Genomic DNA, 16,767 nt, shown 5'->3' on the forward strand with positions numbered 1-16,767 from the left:
GATCTATGGCCTACTGTGTACTCTGAAAGAAAGAAAGCAGTCACTACTGTCATAGAAATGTGACTAGGGTAAAGCTAGTCTGATGTTACTGATGAAAGCCATCATTTGCTTCTTTTCTTCAGGTTTTCTTTAGATATTGTCCTCCGTTTTTGCCTACCAATGTGGCCATAATTTGGTGGTGATAATAGTCTTAGATTTAACCAGATTATTTGTATATCCTGATATTTCAATCCATGGAAACAACTGTTTACAGAAAATTAAAGAGTTTATGCCAGAGATCCAGGTTTTAAAAAAAGTCATTTTTTTAAAGTTACACCTCTTATTTTAGTGTGCCATCTTCCAAAAGACCAACACCAACTTAAAAAAAAAAAAAATTAAGATTTCGAGCATTTTTAATTGGGTGGTGGAAATCTTAAGCTGCCATTAGCAAGATCAGTGAACAGGCAACTCAGCATCCATGTCTTCCTTGACCACTATCTGTATGCAAAAATAAAGTGTAGAGGGCATTTTTTTCCTGATGCATATACAATAAGATAGGGTCAGGATGCCATTCGTTTTTAATATTTCTTATGAACTTTGGATCATCACACGTGTTCGTGAGCCAAGAATGCGGGATGCAAACTAATGTGACTGATAGGCTGCTAGATGAATGGTGAGTCAAGTATCAGTGCACAGATGGTTCTGATTTGCTGAATTTTGTAGCTGCTGCAACTGAAGACATAAAATATCCTTCTAGTCATAAATTAGCTCTTTGGAAGCAAAACCTTGGCACCAGAGCTTTACAACCTTCAATTAGTAGGAAAAGAAGTATTTGAATGACTGTGGTATTGACATCTGTAGGCCTGCATAGTAATCATTCCTAATAGAAGAGAATATCTGTTTGAGGAGGTTTTGCATGGCTAATTAACTACCAGTGAGAATATGTAATTTTTTCATGATCTCCTGATTGTCACCTTTCTCTCATGATACAATTAGATTTTATTGTAGCAAGGGCTTCACAAACCAATTGTCAGCACTATTTACGTATTGCAGAAGGCAGAACAAAAGTTCATGTTTAATAAAAAGCCACTGGATTTTGATCTTGGTAATTACTGAGACTTATTTTAACAGTTTTATTGACTTTTGTGTTTTTATCACTTTTGCAACAAAACAAAGAGCCATTTCCTTGACATAGTATTTTTGTTGCAATAATGGTCACCACTTAATCTATGCTAATTTAAGTAAATTTTTTCCCTTTTTGTAGTTTTTCAGTTTCATAAACTTAATTGAAATATAAAAGAAGCCATTCTAAAAACCGATAGCTATATCCTCTGATATAAAATTCTAATTATTATCCACCAGAATTTTCAGTTTCATCAAATTCAAAGAATGTTTGTTGTGAAACCATTTTTATATGTAGAGAATAGAATATAAAACACTTTTTCCAATGAGCCTCCATCAAGAATATTTTACTCCTTCCTTTTGATTAGAAAATTTTGATTATGAGCTTAAAAAAAAACACTTAAAAATAATATATACTTTTAAGACCTTTGCTAATTTGTTAACAAATGTGATCAGCCTGGACATATAGATAGTAAGATGATAGGTGATACATTTTGCAGCAGATCAATATTTATATATGACTTATTTCTCTAGTATTTTTAAGTGCATACATGTATTTTTAATAATAGCATAAGATATGGGCTCACCATATGTGGCTAAACTTTAAGTATCTTTCTATTTTTAAAGTTTACAAATTTTGCAATGCTACAAAAACCAAACCTGAAAATGTTCAAATGCAAAGTATGACAGTATAAACTATCCTGTACTCAGTTCTCCTGAATGATGCACATATAGAATAATTTCCACATTAAATTCCTTCCTTAACAAAAATCATTCCAAAATGCGTATCAATCACACGGCTCCAAATTTCTTTTTAGTCACAGGCAGAATTCCCTTATTAGTAACTAAAATCATTTCTTCAGAACCCATTTATAAAGTAACATTTTTTGTAACTTTATAAATGCATTTATAGTTATATGAAGTTCAATATTTAGTTATAGAGATATTTAACAGACTAGTGAATGAACTCTGAACTAGTATATTTTTTGGACAAAGATATTTTAAAGAAAGACACTGGAACACAAAAGGTATACATATGTAAATAAAATGTTACCATCATTCAGTATTCAAGGGAAAAAAGTTATGAATGTTTACATCTTTTAAATGTTATTTTTCTAATAACAAGTGAAACTTATACAGAGGGAAATATAATATTTTTAAGAAAAACGTATTTTGATTAGGTATTAAAAGGTAACACATTGCCATAAGAATCTCACCAAACTTACATCAAGCTTTTTTTTTTTTTCCAATACCAGATTTTACTAGACATTATGAACTGTTCTCTGTAAACCCGAACAGAAAAGTCCTCAAATATTGTTATTGGAGTTAAATTGGAAATGAAGTTTTGTCGAGATTAGTGATGTTGATATTTTTTCATGAAAAATCTTTTGGGTTATTTTCCTGACTCAAAACGAGGGTTGTGAAACTGAAGTCACTTGCTAGTAGTTCTTGCTAGACGTCACTGGCTCCTGAGTTAGCACCACCAATGAAATTAGAAGACTCTCTCATCAAGTCCACCACAGCCTCTTTATGCCACCCACTGGGATTTCATGTCCAAAATTCACTGAAAGAAACCATATTTCAGTAAGTATGCTTACTGAAGTGAGCTAAAGCTCTAGAATTCCCAGATAAGAATGTTAAAGCCAAGTTGGAAAGGAGCATTACTAAAGGCCCCATTTTGACCCATGAATAAGCTACTTTTCATGACCCAGAGGATCCTTTTACCAGCTTATCAATGACTCCCACCTTATTATGGTGCCTGAATCATATATACAAAATGCAATCATATAATATGTTACTGTATTGTAATAGTGTAGACACTTGGGCATAATGAGCCCTCTCATCCTTCCTAAATGCTTGACCCAGGCAGAGGAGTAGCTGCAGTCTGACATCAGAGCCAAAATGTTCAAGCTATCCTCCATTTCAGACAATAAAAGTTTATTCCTTCATTCAGCTTAAACCTGAGGCTCCCATAGCATAGCCAGGGTTGAATATATTATTGGTAGTAGTATGATTTGTATAGAACTCAACAGTTTACAAAATTTTTTCTAAGCTTTAAGTCTCAAAATAATTCTATGAACTTCTCTTTATGTTTATTTTCTGTATATGAGGAAAGTGAAGTACAAATTCTTAATTAGAAGCACATTTTTGTTTTATTAATTTTTAGAAGTCCAAAGGTATTCTTGATTTTATAGAACAGTGTGAAGTTCCAATGGAAAATTAAATAAAAACTACCTCATTTGCGTAGCTACTTTCTTGAAAATGTCACACACTTGTATAGTGTCCTTCTATTATAAGGGAGGTCTGGGGTGTTTTCTATATTTACTCTTTATCTTTGAGAAAAAGTTTCACTGTGTTCACTATCATCCCACTTCACTCTTACAATTTTTTGAGTTTCCTTAGAAATTGAATTATCTATAAATTGGTATCATTTTGTTTAGTAGCTAGAAGTGCCCACGGCAGGGCAGCCTAACCATTCAGCCAACTAACAGCAGATCCAGGAGGCATCATCTCTTCCAGGAACCTTCACAGAGGACTGAATATCTTATATCAAATTTTGCTTATTCGTCAGAGGCTCCCAGGGCAAAAACTCTTATATGTAAAATGCCTAGCATATAGGAGGCACTAAAACCTTCGATAATATCTTAGCTAAAAATAGAACTACCAGCAACCTCACTTCCTGTTATGTATCCAAGGGAAATAAAACTAGGATGTCAAAGAGGAATCTGCACTCCCATGGTCATTGCAACACTATACCTAATAATCAAGATATGGCACAACCTAAGTGTGTTTCAATGGGTGAATGGATAAAGTGTGGTTTGTAACTACAATGTTACATATATGTGTGTATATATATGTATACACACACACAATGGATTATTATTCAGCCATAAATAGAAGGAAATCCTGACATTTGCAACATCATGGTGAATCTGCAGGACATTATGCTAAGTGAAATAAGCCAGACACAGGACAAATACTATATGATCTCACTTGCATGTGGAATCTAAAACAAATTAAACTGAAAGCGAACAGTAGTTGTTGGCATGAGAGTTGGGGAAAATTGGGAGATGCTAGTCAGAGGGTACAAACTTTTTCAGTAATAAGATGAATGAGTTCTGGAGATCTAATATACAGCATGGTGACTGTAATAATACTGTATTGTATTCTTGTAATCCGCTAAGAGTAGATTTTAAGTATTCTCACCACACACAAAAAATGGTGATTATATGAAGTGATGGATATGTTAATAACTTGATTGTGGTATTCATTTCACAATGTATACATGTATCAAAACATCTTGTATACTTTAAATATATATAATTTTTATTCTCAATTATATCTCAGTAAAGCTGGGAGGGAATAACCGTTTATAACATGGAACACATTTTCATAATGATTGGTAAGCCAATATTTTATTAGGATAAAACAGTATGCAAGAACCTTGGGAGACCCTTTGTTTCATGCTAATGGTATGAGGTGCATTCCAAGATGACTTCAGTGGAAAAGTGGCTCAGAACGTGGTGACATAAATTTCCCCAGTAGTTTGGGAGGGTGGAGTGGTGGAAATAAAGAATCCCTGCATGATTAAGAAAGAAAGGCAGTGGTTTTGTCATCCTTTTATAAGCTGGGATCCTGGAGGAGGGGAGAATAGAGTGCTGTTGTGACAGTTTACACCTAGCCACAAAACACCAGCATATTTTGAAGGGGAGAAGCGAACACACTTGGCAGTGAAAGCTAAAAATTGAGAGACTGAATTAAGGCTCTGCTTGCCCAGCCAATGTAATTCATTCTCTATTTTGGCACTGGTTACTCCATTATTTCCCCTTTGTGCTGATCCTATCTTCTGCCCCCTATTTAACCCATGAAAAAAGGTGATGGCACTTTCAGCTGCTATAAACATGAAGCTGCTGAACAAATACTTCATATAAGGACCTTTGCTGTAGCTTTCAATCTTCCAACAGTATTGTGGGTTCTGCCCTTCTATTTCCGAGTCTACTTCAAGGTTATTGGGAGTCGGGCATCCCCCATGTATCACCATGGTGTGAAAAAGAAACCTTAGAGACAGCAAGCTTGTAGAACTTAACCTCTGATACTGGTACATTTGATGACATGAACTGTTATTCATCTTGCTCAAAGGTTAAACTACCTGCACAAAAAAGTAAGCAACATCACAAGCTGCTTTTACATGTTGGTATTAATTAGGCTCACTTCAATGATAGAAAACTAAGATTTTAATTAATAAGTATTTAAACTATAGAGATATACTGGCTCCACTCCCAGCAAAGGTTAATAATGAATTCATGTGCAGTTTTATAATGTGACAGTTTTCTCTAAAAAATGTTGTTTTCAGTGAACAAGTTATCTGTAGAGATAATTTCTAAAGAGTACGTTAAGTGACACTAATTTTAATTGGTCTTGTCCCATCCAACGACCATAGTTTTTCTATAACGTCCATTTGTTGCTTTCCTCTTTATTTCTTTTTTTAAAGCTTGGCAAGTTTAGAATTTTTAAGAATCTGGGCATAAATGCCTTTTTTTAAAGAAATACCAAAAGTTTTCATTATATATTATTGCTTATTTATACCAACAGGTTGATTCACAAAAGGCTGCAACAAAGCAAGTCAATCAGGTACAAAATAGGTTAATAGGAAAAAAAGTCCGCAGTGAGAGAAGTGCTGAGTCCTGTGCAACATGGAAAAAAGTGCAAAAAGAGGAGAAGCTAATGGGATTGATGAACAATGAAGCAGCTCAGGTGAGAGTGTTGTTTGTGTGGGGGTGGGTTTTTTTTTTTTTTTTTTTTAACTTAATATTACATTAAAATATGCCCTTTGGGAATAAAAACATCTTATTTTCTCCTAAGGGCCAAGATTTCATGGTTTTGTTAAATGAGAAGGGACAGAAACTATGCTAGCCAGCTGATAAAATCAAAGCAGCTGACATCAGTTATCACAGAAACAGAATAGCAGTAAGCACATTTGCATACAGAGCTGATTTCTTTATCCTAAGAATATAATGAAGTGCACTTAAATTTCTTTTGCCATCTATGATACATTAGGGACTCTTCTTAATGTATTCTATACTTTTACATTGGTTCCTCAAGTCCAACCCTTATAATCAAATATAAGTGTAATGTTTTCTTGCAAATGTGGTTGTATTTTTAAATGATGTGTTTTTTACATCACTCAATCATTTGGGTGGATAGTGACTCACCTTTAGCAGATGACTCAGTCAAATAACAGCAAAAATCCTCCCTAATCTAACCTTTTTGACAACAAGAAGCCTACAATGCATTTATATTTGCAGTGAAAAAATATTTAATTTTGTCAAAATGACCAACATTTTATATGATTTATACACCATTTCCCCTAAATGATTTGAGGTAGTTTATAGTATGAAACAGGATAATTTAATACCCCTCCTTATATATCCTACCCCAAGAAAAATTGATATATCAGGCAGCTGGGATGTTAATCACTAAACTGAGCACTGAATTTGGCTCTGAACTTCTTGGCAGCTGAGACAAAAATTAGAAGCATAGTACTTACACATTCTTCAGCCAGCCAGCAAGTCTACAAGTCTATCCAGAGACAGAAATGCTTTTTTTTAGTACTAATAGGAAACTTTTACATTTATACTAGTATAAAATAGTGGTATTATTTGTTGTCTTACTTTAAATTTATGTTAAAAAACTACTTCTCTTAGACATATTTTAGTTCCTGTTTGTAAAATTAAAGACAAATTGTGCTTGGTGACAAAACTTAGAGATTCTAAAAATTTCTAGTTGCAAGATTCTTTTTCAACCCTTACTTAAGTGCACTGAAATTACCTGGTGTACAGGGGTAGCCAGGCACTAGGAAAACACTGATGCAAAGAAATGGATTCATTTTTGACTGTGTTGGCAATGAAATATTGAGATATGTATGTATAGATTTTGTCACTTCAGAAAGTATGGGTTCTTTTCCCCAGTCAGTCCTCTTCCCCCAGGGAATGTTCTGCCATTTTGATTCTCATCACTAGATTAGATTTGCCTCTTCTAGAATTTTATAAACATGCAGTCATATAGCATGCATTCTTTTGGGCCTGGATTATTTCAAGTGTGTTTTTTGAGATTTATCCATATTCATGCATGTATTAGTAATCTGTTTTTTCCATTGCTGAATAGTACTCCATTGTATAACTATATCATAATTCACATGTCCATTGTATAATTATATCATAATTCACAAGTCCATTCTCCTATTAATGGACATCTGGGCTTCTAGTTTCTGGCCACCATGGATATAGTTGCTACGAACATTCTGGCACAAATCCTTCTATGGACATGTTTCATTTCTCCTGAGATGTAGAATTGCTGGGTCATAGGGCAGGTATATATTCAATTTTATAAAGATCTTACAAATAGTTCTTGAAAGTACCATGCTATACTCCCACCAGTAATGTACAAGAGTTCTAGCCATTCCACCTCCTCCCCAATATTTGGTATTTCACTCTTTTTAATTTGAGCCATTCTAACATGTATTAGTATGTTATTGTGGTTCCAATTATTCATCTGATGTCTGTTAAGTTTGAGCACTTTCACGTTTTTACTGATGATATATGTGTTCTTATAAAGTATCTTTTTCAAGTGTTCTAATTTTTATTTGGATATTTGTCTTTTTATTGTTAAGCTGTAGGAGTCCTTGTCAGATTATCTGTATTATGGATATCCTCTCCTAGTGTGTGGCCTGCCTATTCATTTAATTAATAGTGTCTAAAGATGAGCAGAAGCTTTTTATATTATTTGTTATTTTTATATGAAGTTCAATTTATTAATCTTTTCCTTAATAGTTTTTTTTTTCTGTAAAGATAACTAAGAAGCCTTTGCCTACCTCAGGTCACAAAGTTATTTTGCTCTATATTTTTATAGAAGGCTCATGATTTTAGCTTTCATTGTTGGGTCTATGAGCCATCTCAAATTAATTCGTGTGTATTGTGTGAGTTTAGGGTTGAAGTTCCTTTTTCATATAGCTTGCACCATCATTTGTTGAATAGATTTTCCTAATGTATTTGGCGGCTTTTTCAAAAGTCAGCTAACTATATAAGTGTGGGCCTATTTCCGGGCTCTGTTTTCTTTTATTCTACTTGTCTCTCCTTATACCAACACTACACTGCATCAATTACTATTGCTTTACAGCAGGTTCTGAAATTATAATAGTTCTTTAATCCCTTTATCTTCTTTCAAAAATGTATTGACCATTTTAGGTCCTGGTCTGCTCCATAAAATTTAAGAAGTAGCTTGTTACTTTCCCCAAAAAAATGCACAATGGAATTTTGATTTGGGGTACATTAGACTAAAGACAGGTTTATGGAGAACTGGCATCCCAACAACGTTGAGCCTTCCAGTGCATAAACCTGGTACTTCTCTCCATTTATGTGGATTTTCCCTAATTTCTCTCAACAGTTCTGTAGTTTTTAGTGTAGATGTTTTATATATCTTCCATTAAAATTATCTCTAAATATTTTTTATCCTATTATAAATAGTAATTTTCTAAATATCATATTCCAGTTATTTGTTGCTGGTATATAGAGATAGAATTTATTTTCTATGTCAATTATATTTGATATACAATATAATCTTGTATCTTGGGACCTTCCTAAATTCACTTATTAGTTCTAATAGGTTTTATTAAATAGATTCGTAGGACTTTCACATAATGATGTCTATGAATAGAGACAGTTTTACCTCTTCCTTTCCAATATATGCCTTTTATTTTTTTTTGTTGTTGTCTCATTATACCTGCTATCATCTCTAGTATTATGTTAAATAGAAGTTGTGAGAGTGGCATCTTTGCCTTGTTCCTGATCTTAGGGGGAATGCATTCATTATTTCACCATTAAGTTAGCTGTGCTTTTTCTAAATACCCTTTACCAGGCTGAGGAAATTTCACCATATTTGTTAAAAAATAAGTGTAAGTGTAAATAATGAATGAGTGTTAAATGCTTTTTTGAGCTCTCTTGAGATGATCATATGATTTTTCCCCTTTACTAGTATGATGAAGTACATTGATTTTTGAATGTTAAATCAACCTTTTATTTCTGGGATAAACCCCCACTTAGTCATGATGTCTTTTCCTGCTGGATTCTGTTTGCTGAATTCCAACTCAATTCCTGCTGAATTTCAGTTCCATGGAGGGTTTTTATACCTACATTGATGAGAGATACTGGTCTGTAATTTTCTTTTTTCAAAGTGAAAGCAAGTTTATTAAGAAAGTAAAGGAATAAAAAGATGGCTACTTCGTATACAGAGCAGATGTAACTTTCTTCTCCCATAATATCCTTGGGTTTTGTTTTCAGGGTCATTATGAATTATGTAAGTTGGAAGTATTCCCCTCTGTCTTCAGAAAATGTTTTTGTAAGATTTGCCTTTCTTAAATTTTGGATAGAATTTAGCAAGAAAACCCTTGGGGCCAGTAATTTATTATAAGAAAATTTTAACTGCATATTTACTTTCTGTAATATATATAGTGATCATTAGATTTTCTTTTTTTCTTGTGTCAGCTTTGTATTAGTATTTTTCAAAGAATTTTCCATCTCATCTAAGTTGTGAAATTTATCAGCACTATGTTAGGATATTCTTTATTATCCCTTTAACATCACCAATATCTTTATTGATGTCCTCTCTTTCATTCCTGATAATATGGTAACTTTTGGTTTCTTTCTTTTCTTTTTTTTTTTGAGACGGAGTTTCGCTCTTGTTACCCAGGCTGGAGTGCAATGGCGCGATCTCGGCTCACCGCAACCTCCGCCTCCTGGGTTCAGGCAATTCTCCTGCCTCAGCCTCCCGAGTAGCTGGGATTACAGGCACGCACCACTATGCCCAGCTAATTTTTTGTATTTTTTTAATAGAGATGGGGTTTCACCATGTTGACCAGGATGGTCTCGATCTCTTGACCTCGTGATCCACCCGCCTTGGCCTCCCAAAGTGCTGGGATTACAGGCTTGAGCCACCGCGCTTGGCCTTTTTTTTTTTTTTAAATAGTGTAGCTAAGGGCTTATCCTTTTCATTGGTCTTCTCAAAGACCAGCTTTGGTTTTATTGATTTTTTTTTTTTTTTTTTTTTTTCAAAGAAAGACCAGCTTTGGTTTTGTTGATTTTTTTAAAAAAACCTAACATTGATATATTTTCTGTTTCACTAATTCTTTATCATTTCCTTAATTCTGCTTATTTTGGGTTTAATTTATTCTTTCAAGCTTCATAAGGTGAAAGTTTAAATCACTAATTTTCTTCTTCTTTTTTTCTAACATACAGAGTTAAAGATATAAATATCTAAGCTGTGCTTTAGCTGTCTGTGTTCCACAAATTTTGTTATGGTATGTTTTCATTATTCAGTTCAATATATTTTCTAATATCCCTTGATTTATTTGACCTGTAGATTATCTATTAGTATGTTATTTAATTCCTAAGTATTTTTAATGTTTGCTCGGTATCTTTTTGTTATTGATTTCTAATTTAATTTTGTTGTCATCAGAACACATCCTGTATTATTGCAATCTTTTAAAATTCAATGAAACTTTTTTGTCACCCAGGAAAGGCCCAGTTTAGTCAATGTTCCTTGTGTACTTAAGTTTGGGGTTAAGTTGTTTGATAGTGTTCAAATCTTCTATATCTTTACTGTTTTATTTTGTCCTCTTGTTTTATCATTTAATGACAAAGGAATGTTAGTCTCCACCTGTAATTGTGAATTTATCCATTTCTCTCTTGTATACATTTTTGCTTCATAGATTTTGATGCTGTTATTAGGTATATGCAGATTTAGTAGTTATATGTTCTTGGTGAACTGTCCTGTTCATCATTATGTAATATCTTTCTATATATCTGTTATATACTGTATCCTGAATTCTACTTCATCTGTCTTTTAACAATTCCAGACTTACTATGATTAATATTTATACATCGTATCCATTTCCATCCTTTTATGTTTAGTCCACCTGTGTCTTTTTATCTATGGCTTTTGTAACTAGCGTTAGCTGAGTCTTGCTATTTTATGAAATCTGACAGACACAATCTTTTATTTGCTCCATTTCTGTTTTATGTAACTATATTTTCTCAATTTCCATTTGAAGTAACTATTGATGTAGTTGGGTTTAATCTACCATTATGCAATTTGCTTTCTTTTTGCCCCGTTTGTTCTTTGTCCCTTTCTACCTCCCTCTTGCTTTATTTTAGACTAATTGAGAATTTTTCTCTTCTTGGCTTTTTAAACTATGTTTGTCTTTTTGTCTTTTTTTTTCCTTTTTTTTTTTTTTTTTTTTTTTTTTAATTGTGGTCACTCTAGAGCAAGGGGTCAGACAGCTCCATGGCCTATGGGCTAAATACAGCTGACCAGCTATTCTCGTAAATAGTTTTATTGGAACATAGCCATACTCATTCACTTACACATTGTCTATGATTGCTTTTGTTCCATAGTGGCACAGCTGAGTAACTGCAGCAGAGACTGTATGGTCCGAAAAGCCTACAATATTTACTAGCAGGCATTTTATAGAACAAGTTTGCAAATCCCTGCTCAGAACAATCCTGCCTAATAGAAATATAATGCAAGCCACATAGGCAATTTTTAAAATTCTAGACACATTTCAAAAAGTAAAAAGAAACAGGTAGAATCTATTTTAGTAATATCCTCTAATTAAACCATATCCACAGTTGTATAATTAGAATAATATTACTGATATATTTTACATCTTTTTCTATAAAGTCTTCAAAATTTGGTGTCTATTTTATACTAACAGCACATCTGAGTTATAACTAGCCATATTCTAGAGCATGGCTCTAGAAATTACCATGTGTACATTTAATGGATCATATTACATTCTATCTTGACTTAATGTGTAAGAACCTTATAAAAATATACTTCCATTTATTCCTCATCCTTTGTGCTATTGTTGCTATACATTTTGCTTTTACATGTGTAATATATGTCATAACGCATTGTTATTGTTGCTTTAGGGAGCCATTTTTCTAAAAATTAGGAAAGGAAAAAGAAAAAAATTTTAAATACCCCAATATTTACAGTTACTGGAATTCTTTATACTTTCAATAGATCTTAATTTGGTATCATTTCCCATCAGCCTAAACAAATTCCTTTAACATTTATTGTAGTGTATATTTCCTGGAATCTAATTCTGTCACCTCTTATCTGTCTGAAAATATTTTTATTTCATCTTCACTTTTTTTTTTTTGGTAGTGAGGGACTTATATTTTATTTCTGCATTTCTTTTCTTAACAGTTTATTTTGAAGTAATTGTAGTCAGAAATTGCAAAATACATACAGCCTCCATATACCCTTACCTACCCTTTCACCCAACTCCTGCAAATGAAAACATTTTACATAACCATAATATAATTTTACAAAGCAGGAAATTGACATTTATATACAACCATAAAATACAGACCTTATTAGGATATCACCAATTTTTACATGCACTCATGCATGTCTGTGTTTCCCAAGAGATTTTATTACATGTATGGAGTAACCACAGTTATCCTACAGACCTGTTCCATGACCACATAGGAATCACTCATGCTATAATGACACCCTCTTCCCAATCCTAATCCTCAGAAAGCAGTGGGTTTATTCTGCATCACTATAATTTATCATTTTGAGTGTATCATATAAATCAGATCTTATGTAACTTGTTGAGATTGGCTTTGTTTCATTCATCATCGTGCCCTTGAGATCTATCCAAGTTTTATGTACATCAGCAGTTCATTCCTTTTTATTGCTCAGTAGTAATCTGAAGTATGGATACACCATTGAAGAACATTTGGTTTCTTTCCAGTTTTTGGACATTGACCATTTAGTAGGTTAACTGTAGATATTTTTGTAGATGTTGTTTATAAAGTTGAGGAAGCTCCTTCTCCATTTCTAACTGAGAGTTTTCATTGTGAATAGGTGCTGAATATTGTCAAATGCTTTTTCTGTATCAATTAATATGATCATGTGATGTTTCTTCTTTAGACTGTTACCATGGTGGGTAACACTGGTTTGAGGTTTAATACTGAACTAGTCTCGGATTCCTTGAATCAACCTCCCTCTGTTATTGTATATTATTGTTTTTATATGTTGCTGGATTTAATTTGCTAGTATTTTAATGAGGAGTTTTACATCTATGTTCATGATAGCTTGATGTCCATTGTTTTCTTTTTATTCTACTGTTTTTGTTGGTTTTGGTTTCAGGGTAATGGTGACCTTATGAGTTGAGAAGCCTTCCTCCTTCTCAATTTCTGGAAGAAAATGTACAGAATTGATTTTGTTTCTTTTTAACATGTTTTGCAGAATTCTCTAGTGAAACCATCTGGACCTGGAGATTTCCTTTTTAGCTATGAATTCAATTTCTTTAGTAAGACTATTCAGATATTTATTTCAAGAGTAGGCAAACTTTTCTGTAAAGAGCCAGATGGTAAAAATTTAGGTTTTGCAGGTCATATGGACTCTTGTCACAACTATTTATCTCTTGCATTTTTATTATTTCATCTTGAGTTAGTTTTGGTAATTTGTGATTTTTCCAGGAATTGGTCCATTTCATCTGAGCTATCAAATTTTTGTTGGTAAAATTATTCATAGTATTCCTTTATTTAAATCCCCTAAATGCCTGTGGGGTCTGTAGTGATATTTGTTTCTTCCTAGATACTGGTAGTTTGTGTTTTCTTTCTCTGTCAGTCTTGCTAGTTTATCATTCTTATTTGTCATGTCACAGAACCAGCTTTAGATTGATTCTTCTGTATTTTTTAATTGCCAATTTTATTGATTTCTGCTCTAATTTCCATTTCTGCTTGCTTTGGATTTCTTTTTAAATTTTTTTAAATTCTTTTTTTAATTGACAAATATAATTGTGTATATATCATATCTATGACAAATATAATTGTGTATGTATCATATCTATCATATCTATGCTTTGATACATGTCTACATTGTAGGATGTTTAACTCACACTAAAAAACAAATCCATCACGTCACATGTCATTTCTTTTTATAATTTCTTGGGGTGGAAACATATTAAATAGAGACATTTTGTCTTTTCTAATATAAGTATTTAGTACTAGCATGACATTAGCTAGGTCTCACGTATTTTGATGTGTTGTATTTTCATTTCTATTCAGTTCAGCGTATTTTTTAATTTTCCTGGGGTCTCTTTGACCCATTTAAAGGGGTTTTTATATTTTAAAGCATTTGAAGATTTTTATATTCTTTCTTTCCTTTAGCTTGATCTTGGCATATTTTTTTCCCTTTTTTTCCAGTTTAGGTAGAAGCTTAGGCTATTGCTTTGAACCCACTATTTTTTCTAATGTAAGTATTCCATGCTATCAATCTCCTACCCTGCTTGTACTGCATCCTGTAAATATTTATATATTTTTATTTTGTTCAGTTCAAATTATTTTCCATTGTCCCTGGAGACATTTTTTAATACCTTTGTTATTTAGAAATGTGTTAATTTCCAAGTATTTGAAGATTTTTTTTTCAGTTATTGATTTCTAGTTTAATCATATTAGTCTGACAATGTAAATTTGTTAGGGTTTGTTTTATGAGATAGGATATGGTCTGTCTGGTTTAATGTTCCAGTTGCAGTTAAAAAAGAACATGTATTTTCCTGTTTGGGGGTGAAATACTCTATAAATATCAGCTAGATCCTATTGGCTTGTGACGTTACTAATTTCTTTTATATCTCTGCTGATTTTCGCTCTAGTAGTTATATCAATTACTGAGAACAGAGCTTTCTAGTTAGGGAGATTTGGGGTGGCAGCAACTCTTTGCTGTTTGTTTAATGCACAGCAGGCATTGTCAAAAGGGCAAGCGCCTCTCCAGTTTCTGAGGCCAGTGTGGAGGGTTGCTGTTGCTCTGCTGATGTTTGCTCAATGCAAAGTGGGGAAGGTTGGTAGGACCTACTACAGTCTCTACAGTGTCTGGTGGGAAGAAGAGAGGCACTACATCTGCCTGTTAGTGCAGGGAGGAACAGGTTATATGATTCTGCCTTACAGTTTGGTAGTCTCCTGGTGGGAAGGGAAGGGGGACCACCTCAGTAATAAAGTCTGGGAAAGGTTATCAGAGCTCTCTCTCACAATTTCCCTAACACCTGGTGGGATAGGGTATCACCTGGTTAATGTGGGGATGGTCATCAGGGCTCTACCCGTCTCCACAGTGCTTGATGGGAAGGGATAGGTGTGCTCCCTGGTTAGTGCATGGTGGTGATATTCAACAGGACTGTACCCTCCCCTCCCCCATTTCCACAGCACCTGGAGAGAAGTAAGAAAGGTGCAGCTTCTTTCATGGTGTTCACCTAGGGTACAGCACGTATAAAAGGATTCTGTTCTGTAGATCTTTCCTCCCCAGGGCTATTGGCTAGATAGAGCATGTTTTTCACGGCCGCCTTTTTTTTTCAGTCTATACATATTGCTGTTTCCAGATTGCAGGCTGTTTTATGGACCAGGCTGGGATAATAGGAGGTACTGAAGCATAAGGCGGGTGGAGATTCAAGTGACGGTCATTTCTACAATTTTCATAGTGTTTTGATAGGTGCTTTTTGTGCACTCTTTAATTAATAAAATAAGGTGGGATACTTACTCTTTCTTGTCTAGAATTGGATGCTCCTCACTTTAATTTCAAAGGCTTCGTTGAATATGGAATCTTTCTTTTTCAGAACTTTAAAAATGATGTTTCCTAGGTATGGTGGATTTTTGTTTGTTTTGTAAGAAGTTAGCAGTTATTCTTATCATTGACCCTATATATAATCTCTTTCTTTCTGAGGCTCTCAAGATTTGCTTGTTATCTTTGGTTTTCTAAGGATGGCTCTCTTTATTATGCTTTGGCTTCACTGAGTTACTTTTTATCAATGGGTTGATATTTGTTATCAGACTGGAAAGGTTTTATATGATTTCATCAATTTGTTTCATGACTTAATCCCTCTTATTTCTCTTTCTCAGATCTAAATACATGCATGTTAGACTACTTGACATTTTTCATAGGCAGCTGAATAACTATTTTATCATCCTTTTATCTTGCTATATCTCAGGTTGGTTTTTTTTTTTTTTTTAAGCCTGACCGCTAGTTGATTGTCAAATCAGCTGTTAAACCTAGCCAGTGAATTTTTCATTTTATACCTTGTATTTTTCAGTTCCAGAAGTACATTATATTTCTTGTATGTTGAGGTTCTGCCTCCCCTCATCTGCTCATTAATTATGTTCAACTTTAATTCCTTGAACATATTTATGTAGATGTTTTATAGTCCTTGTTTGATACTTGTACCATCTGGATCAGCTCTCAATCTCTGTTTTCTCCTGGTTATGGGTCACATTTCCTGCATCTGATGTGTTATAGTTTTATTATATGCTGAACATTGTGGATGCTGTTGTCTTTAGACTCCAGATTTTATTGTTATTTCTTTAAAGAGTTTTGAGTTTAGTTCTGACAGACAGGTAACTTACTGGTGATTCAACTTGATTATTTTATAACTTCTCTTCAGGTTTTTTGGTCTAGTCTGCCGTAAATCTTAATTAAATTGCGGCCTTTCCTAGGTCTGTGTTATTTTCCTTTCCTCAACTATCATAGCCTTGTTTTAGATACCTATTTCATATATTTTGTCTAATTTTGTTTTGTGTTTAAAGGTTTTTACAGCAGAAGGGGAAGTCTGAT

At 33.5% G+C, this 16,767-nt stretch overlaps 1 protein-coding gene across 1 annotated transcript in view; it reads left to right on the forward strand.

Annotated features, from left to right (window-relative positions):
- Window positions 1-16,767, forward strand: part of VRK2 (VRK serine/threonine kinase 2) — a 102,595-nt gene that overhangs the window by 82,381 nt on the left and 3,447 nt on the right. Inside the window, exon 12 of the mRNA XM_012477223.3 lies at window positions 5,695-5,856. Within this exon, the coding sequence (XP_012332646.2) occupies window positions 5,695-5,856 (162 nt within the window). The remainder of the gene's footprint in view (window positions 1-5,694; window positions 5,857-16,767) is intronic.

Source organism: Aotus nancymaae, unplaced genomic scaffold (assembly GCF_030222135.1).
Source record: "Aotus nancymaae isolate 86718 unplaced genomic scaffold, 86718_ANA_hifiasm-v0.15.2.pri h1tg000057l, whole genome shotgun sequence".
Classification (NCBI taxonomy): domain Eukaryota; kingdom Metazoa; phylum Chordata; class Mammalia; order Primates; family Aotidae; genus Aotus; species Aotus nancymaae.